We start from the raw sequence: 7,017 nt of genomic DNA on the forward strand, positions 1-7,017 counted from the left end.
ATATATTAATATTCACCCAAGGATATTTTCCCATTGATTTTTAGAGTGAGTGGGAGGTGGAAGAGAGAGGGAGGGAAAGACAGAAATATCGATGTGAGAGAAACACATCGATAGGTTGCCTCCTGCACGAGCCCCAGGGAGCCTGCCACTGACGTAAGTGCCTGTAACCAGGATTGAACCCGGGACCCTGTGGTCCACAGGCTGATGCTCCATCCACGGAGCTACCCCACTAGGGCTGCTCTGGCCATCTGCATGCACACACTCCCTGTCACACGTCACCGCGGCACCTTTTACACGAGTTGTTTATTCTGTGTGCTTGTCTCTCCTGGAGAGGACTGTCCACCTTGTGAGAGTAGGGACTTTGTCCCTGTCTCTCCCAGGGTCCCCCCACATGGTCACATGTGGTACCCTCACAGCCCCGGACTATTGCAGGGCGTGGGGCCGCGCTGGGAAAATGGTGGGCGCCGGGACTGGCGAGTTTCCTGGAATAGTTGGTAAGAGCTTGGCGGAGACTCTGCCAGCTTCCGGTGAGCGGCCAGCCCTCCATTCGCCTTTAAGGCACCAGGTGGCGCTGGAAGCCCCGCTGGCAATAGAGTTCAGCAGAGCCCGTGGGTGTGGCTCAGCCATTGAGCTCTGACCTACGAACCAGGAGGTCAGGGGCCCATTCCCGGTCAGCGCACAGGTCCCCAGTAGGAGGCAGGCAGGAGGCGGCCCATCAATGATTCTCTCTCATAGGGGATGTTTCTATCTCTCTCTCCCCCACCCTCCCTCTCTGAAAATCAATAAAAATATGTATTTTTAAAAAGAGTTCAGCAGAACCATGAGCTAGAACGTGCTCGCCTCTGCTTGCTCCATATGACAGGCGTGGGGCCCATCTCTACAGAGGCTGGTGGGGGCTCTGCTCATGTCCTTCGAAGGAAGAACCACCACGTTCCTCCAAAGCAAGGTGTCAGACTCCAAGGCTAACGAGGGCCAAGTGAACGAGGCCTGCAGCCTGTTTCTTTGTTATGGGGTGGGGGCCACAACATTAGTGACAAAGAAACAGAATTTCCGGAGGATGAGGCCCAGAAATCAGGATTTAAAAAAGATTCCCAGGGGAAGGAGGAGAGGAGCCCTGGCCAGCCTTCCCCAGTCCCCGGGCACAGAGAACCGCCCTGGAGAGGCGGTTGCTAGCCTGCCGCTGATGCCCACCACGTCCGGGCACCGTAAGGTACGCCAGCCCACTTGACTCCCGAGTCACCCATGAGACAATCTTCGGGAAGGGGCAGAGCAGTAGGTGGTATTCATCACGGGTCGAGTCCACCCAGGGGAAACACCCTCTTCCTTTGTGTGCCAAGGGATCATTGACTTCCTCATAAGCCAGCACCCAATTGCTCACGTCCTGCGGGAACACCTGGTCTTTAAGATTGCACCAATGCTCTACCCTGATGGAGTCTACCTGGGCAATTACAGGTGCTCTCTGATGGGGTTTGACCTGAACCGTCACTGGCTGGATCCCTCTCCATGGGCCCACCCTACCCTGTATGGGGTAAAACAGCTCATCATCCAGATGTACAACGACCCAAAAACAAGCCTGGAGTTCTATATCGACATCCATGCTCACTCTACCATGATGAATGGCTTCATGTACGGCAATGTCTTTGAGGATGAGGAGCGCTTCCAGAGGCAGGCCATCTTCCCCAAGCTGCTCTGCCAGAACGCTGAGGACTTCTCCTATGTAAGCCAGGACTCCCTCAGCCCTCCCGCTCTTTCTCTCCCTCAGTGCAGTTTGGTTTAACATTCACAGAACACCAGCTCTGTACCAGGTTGTGCGTGGATGTGGATGATAAAGACAGAGGTAACAAGCCGTGCCACCAATATCCCAGCCCAGATGTCTTCTTTTGGGCAACCCATTGCTATTATCAAATATTGAAGGATAACCTATCGTGGCCTGAGGTCTGGGGTATAGAAAGAATTAATTGCTGCTGATTACAGTGTGTGGAAGAGAAGGATAGTCATCAGCAGTTCCACTTGGAGGATAAAAACATTATAATGCAGAACAAAACTGGTTCCTGAGGACCTGAATTAAGAAATTCTCTCTGTTGGGGAAAGATTAGGCATTCTGTGACCAAAATCAATATCCTATGACCCTGTCCAGGCAGAGGACAACCTGTCCCTGTTCTGTTCCTCAGTAAAGAAAAAGAAGTGAGGCAATATATTTATTTTGAAAAAAAAAAAAAAAAGATTCCCAGGTGATTCTAATGTGCAGCCAAGGTTGAGAACCACTGCATTAGAGAATTAAATGTCTTTATTGTATAAGCCACGAGCAGTCAGGTTTTCTGATACTCACAGCTGAAGGTATTTCTAATCAATACATTCATTTAAGATTTCTTTTATTCTGAGATAATTTCAAACTTATAGAAGAATTGTACGACCTTCCCAGCTGACCACAGACCAGTAGTGAGAAACAAGTGTTTGTTGTTTTAAGCCACTAAGTGGGGGGGGGGGGGGGGTTTGTTATGCAGCATTATGATAACAAAACCTGACTAATATCAACTTACCATTTCCTAAGTACAGCATGTCATTTATTCATAATAGTTTTGCATAGTAAATATTGATGTTAGCATAAAAAATTTCATTTTAAGTTACAGTTGACATTCAGTATTATTTTATATTAGTTTCAGGTGTACCACATAGTGGTAGACAATTACATAATTTGCAAAGTGATCCTCCCTATAGTTCAGGTATCCACCTGGCACCTTATAGAGTTATTACAATACTAGAGGCCCAATGCACAAATTTGTGCATAGGTGGGGTCCCTTGGCCTGGCTGGCAATTGAGGGCTATGGGGAGGGGGTGGCTGGCCAGGGGGAGGGACCCCGGGAGGTTGGCTGGCTTGGAGGAGGTTGGCCAGCTGACTCCCCCCGATCGGGGTCGATGGGGTGGCTAGCTGGGAGGATGGGCTGTGGGAGGTTGGCTGCGGGAGCGCACTGACCACCAGGGGGCAGCTCCTGCATTGAGCGTCTGCTCCCTGTTAGTCAATGTGCATCATAGCGACTGGTTGACTGGTTGTTCCGGTCATTGTTCAGTTGTAACGGTCACTTAGGCCATGTGGGAGGAGCACATCATCCCCAGACGGACAGCCTGGGGGCTGTCCTATATATATAGTCAATAATATATGTCTGCCCCCTGGTGATCATTGCACATCATAGCTACCGGTCGGACGGTCGCTTAGGCATATATATATATATATTATTGACTATATTCCTTATGCCGAACTTTATATCCTTGTGACTATTTTGTAACTACCAATCTATACTTCTCAATCGCTTCCCCCAACCCCTCCTCCCTTTAATGTTACCATTTTATTTTATTTTATTTTACTAGAGGCCCGATGCACGAAATTCATGCAAGGGGCTCGGCCCTCGCAGCCCCGGCTTCATCTGGAAGGTCGTCGGAACGGTTGTTCCGCTGTTCGGCCGTCTGGTCTAATTAGCATATTACGCTTTTATTATTATTTTTAAAAAATATAGTTTTTATTGATTTCAGATAGGAAGGGAGAGTGAAAGATAGAAACATCAATGATGAGAATCATTGATCAGCTGCCTCCTGCACGCTCCCCACTGGAGATCAAGTCCACAATCCAGGCATGTGCCCTTGACTGGAATCGAACCAGGGCCCTTCAGTCTGAAGGCCGACACTCTATCCACTGAGCAAACCCAGCTAGGGCTAATGTTACCATCTTAAAGATGAGGGAACTCAGGCTCAGCGAGGTTAAGTAACTTGCTCCAGGTCCCAGAGCTAGTAAGTCAGAGAAGAGGGATTTGAACCCAGGACTGTCTGACTTGTGAGCCCATCTCCCTTCCTCTATCTGCACGCCTGCACTACCTTCTGGCATAACTGTTTCCGCCTGCCTGACATGGCTGCTCTCGGCTCCCCATGCTTCTGAGCTGGGGAGGGCTGGGACCTGGGCACTGACCTTGGGGTTTGCCGAGGCCTCAGGTCACCATCAATCAATGAGGTGGCTTTTCCAGCCGCAGGGTGGATGCAGATGGCGGGTCATCTCAATCCTTCTGCCTGGGCTCCACCGAGCCAGGCTGAGCACATCAGCAGGGCTGGCGCCGGGGCGGGGGAGGGGGGAGCTCAGGGGTGACCTGTCGCCAAGGAACCAGGCCCATCTGGGTTTAAAACGGCGTGGATTCTTTTGATAGCAGCCAGGGCAGCAGCCACAGAAAATCCAGGCTGTGGTCCTATCGATTTAGCCATTTGTCTCAGGGAGACAAATCCCATTTAAAAAGGAGGATCAATGAGGTTAAACAGAAGAATATTTGCCGACCGGATTAGGAAAACCCCGTGGGCTAAAACGTTCTTAGAAAATCCTCTTAGTACACTTTTGCAGGAGCCAGGCGTGTGAGGGGATCGCCTCCTCGCTGTGTCCTCGGAAGACAGGGCTCCGGCTGGGACCAGGTGAGATAAGGAGTTTATTAGCATCTAGTTGGGGAGAGTCCTTGCCAGCGAGGCTGGCTTCTGAGGCTGCCTGAAGACACTCCTCGGTTTTCAGCTGTTTACTCTGCCCAGTTCTTCTGAAAACCGTGGAAAAGGACCTGGGTGAGCAGGGCAGCCACCGCCTCCACTGAACCATCGTCGCCCCAGGCACGCTGCTGCGGAGCCGTCCCGGGAACAGGGGATAGACAGGTGCGGCGGCTGCCTGGCTGCATACTGTTACTGTGTGCGCATAGGGTCTTATCGGCGGAGAGAAAAGTCTTCGAGTTCTGAAGACCCACCCTTTCCCCCATGGAGCTTCATGCCTCTGAGCCTTTGCACATGCTGTTCCCTCTGTATGGAATGCTTCACCCCCAGCCTGCGTGTCCTCTCTTCTGTGCAGCCCTGTCCCGGCTGTCCACCCAGACGGCCAGTCCACCCCGTTGCTCTCACGCCACCATCTGACTAAGATGCCTTGTTTATTTCCTGTGCTGGGCAGGGCTTTTTTAGTTGCAGGTGACAGGTGAAACTCAACTCAGATACGTGTCAGCAAAGGGTGACTTCCTGGTTTTTGTAACTGCAGAGACCGGGCTAGGCCATTTCCTCTCTAAGACACAGGCACAGCCAGAGGCAAAAGGGAGGCTCAGAGCCACCCGTGGAGGCTCTACTTTGGCCTCATCACACTGGCCTTTGAAACTACTGTGATCAACCCATTTTGAAGGTGAGGAGACTGAGGCTCAAAGGTATCAAGTAACTTGCCCAAGCTCCCACAGCTAGGAAATGCCTGTTCCCGCCTGCCTTGCCTTTCCTTCTCCCTGTCTTCCCTTTTGTCCACTTAACTGTGATTTCAACCCAAAGAGGGCCTTCCCTAGGGAAGCCTTCCTTAACGATCTGGCCTCGGTCAACCCCTCATACTGCTCAGTACCGTTCTTTCCTAGCCCTTGGCACAGAGTAACTTTCTCTGGGTGATGCTCGGGTTAAAGTCTATCTCCGACACTGGACAATAACCTTGAAGAGGGAAAGGACAATATATACGTATATATTTTATACACTCTTGCATTCCCGTGGATAAAACAGCATTTGGGACATAACAGGTGCTAAATAAATATTTGCTGAATAAAAGAATAAGAAGCTGAAATTCAAACCCCTGTCTTCAAAACCCAGGCTCTTTTCTGACCTCATAAGTCGGTGTTCTGCAGGACAGGAGGGGATGGGGCCATCCGGGTGAGGGATTAATAACCGTGTGACCCACTAGGAAGATGGCGTGTATGCGTGCGCATGTGTAGGACAGTGGCTTGCATCCAGGCTGTCTGTGGCCGAGGAGGCGCAACAAGAGAAGGAGCACCGAGCCAGGGAAAGGTGATGAAAAGGATAAAAGACCTCACCTGACTGTCTAAGAATCGGGGGTCACAGGGAGCTCCCAGGGCTGTCCGTCGGGGATGACGCGCTCGTAGTTATATTTGACAAGGATCACTCTGCCTGCCATTGAGCGGAGGGTGGACAGAGGCTCACAGCAGAGCCCAGAGTGCCCGAACCCAGGAGAGTGTCACCATAAAACAGGGTGGGGAGGACACAGTCCTGGACAGGGACGCCAGCGACGGAGAGGAGATGGGGAGACAGGTGGCGAGTGTGACTCCAGTTCTAGGCGTAGGCATCTGGACAGATGGTCTTGCCATCTCCCACAGCAGAGAGCGGGGCAGGGGTGTGTGTGTGAGGGGGGAGGGCTGAGCCAGCTGAGTCTGAGAAGCTGGGGCCCTTAGGTGTGGCTCCAGGTGAAGGGGCAGGTGGGTCTGAGCGGAGGGGGAGTGCCCAGCCCGTTTCTAGACCTCACAGCGGGTCTCAGATGGGGCGCTGAGGCAGGCCGATCCCCATTCATTTCTCTCCAGTTGCCTTCCGCTGAGCTTCACAGGCACAGACTGGGCGGGTCACAAGCGGAACTTGTCCGCGGGAGGCGTGGTGAGATCCTGGAACAGGGCTCTCCCTGCCCAGCCTTTCTCCACCTTTTTCTTTCTCTCTCTCTCTCTTTTTAAAGAAATGTCAGGCTCTGGCCCACCCATTCAAGCCTCAGTTCCCCCTTCTGTGAAGCACTGAGGTGCTATTAATCCATCCCTCTCAGGGCGGATAAAGAGGAAGGCGGTGCTAGCGCCCTGCAGAGGGAAAGCCCCCCACAGCTGGGGCCCCTTCCTCTCCTTGTCTCTGGGTTCTCAGCAACTATGCCCCAAAGCACAGAGGCTCCAGAATTGGGGGTGCTGGTAGAGAAGAGGACTCTCTCAAGGCCAGGTGAACCCCCCAATCTTAGAATGAGTGTGTGTGGAGGGGAGGCTGGGAGGCGTTCCTAGGTGACAGCCTCCTGCGGGGGGGGGAGGAGGGGGGGGCAGGTGAAGGGAGCAGGTGGGCCTTCCCTGGCCGGTTTCAGGGGCCCTTGCACCACCCTCCGCGCCGGCATCATTGCCCCATTTTGAGGATGAGGAACCAAGGCCCAGGGAGGTCAAGTTTCGCGCTCAAGGTCACACAGCCAGGAATCAAGTTCAAATGGGACTTAGGTTTGGAAGAAAC

At 52.4% G+C, this 7,017-nt stretch overlaps 1 protein-coding gene across 1 annotated transcript in view; it reads left to right on the forward strand.

The window, feature by feature from the left end:
* DRD5 (dopamine receptor D5) overlaps nucleotides 1-7,017 on the forward strand; it is a 10,271-nt gene that overhangs the window by 437 nt on the left and 2,817 nt on the right. The window contains exons 2-3 of the mRNA XM_005866153.2: nucleotides 381-527; nucleotides 1,338-1,717. Of these exons, the coding sequence (XP_005866215.1) occupies nucleotides 381-527; nucleotides 1,338-1,717 (527 nt within the window). The remainder of the gene's footprint in view (nucleotides 1-380; nucleotides 528-1,337; nucleotides 1,718-7,017) is intronic.

The sequence above is a fragment of the Myotis brandtii genome, unplaced genomic scaffold (assembly GCF_000412655.1).
Source record: "Myotis brandtii unplaced genomic scaffold, ASM41265v1 scaffold223, whole genome shotgun sequence".
Taxonomy (NCBI): domain Eukaryota; kingdom Metazoa; phylum Chordata; class Mammalia; order Chiroptera; family Vespertilionidae; genus Myotis; species Myotis brandtii.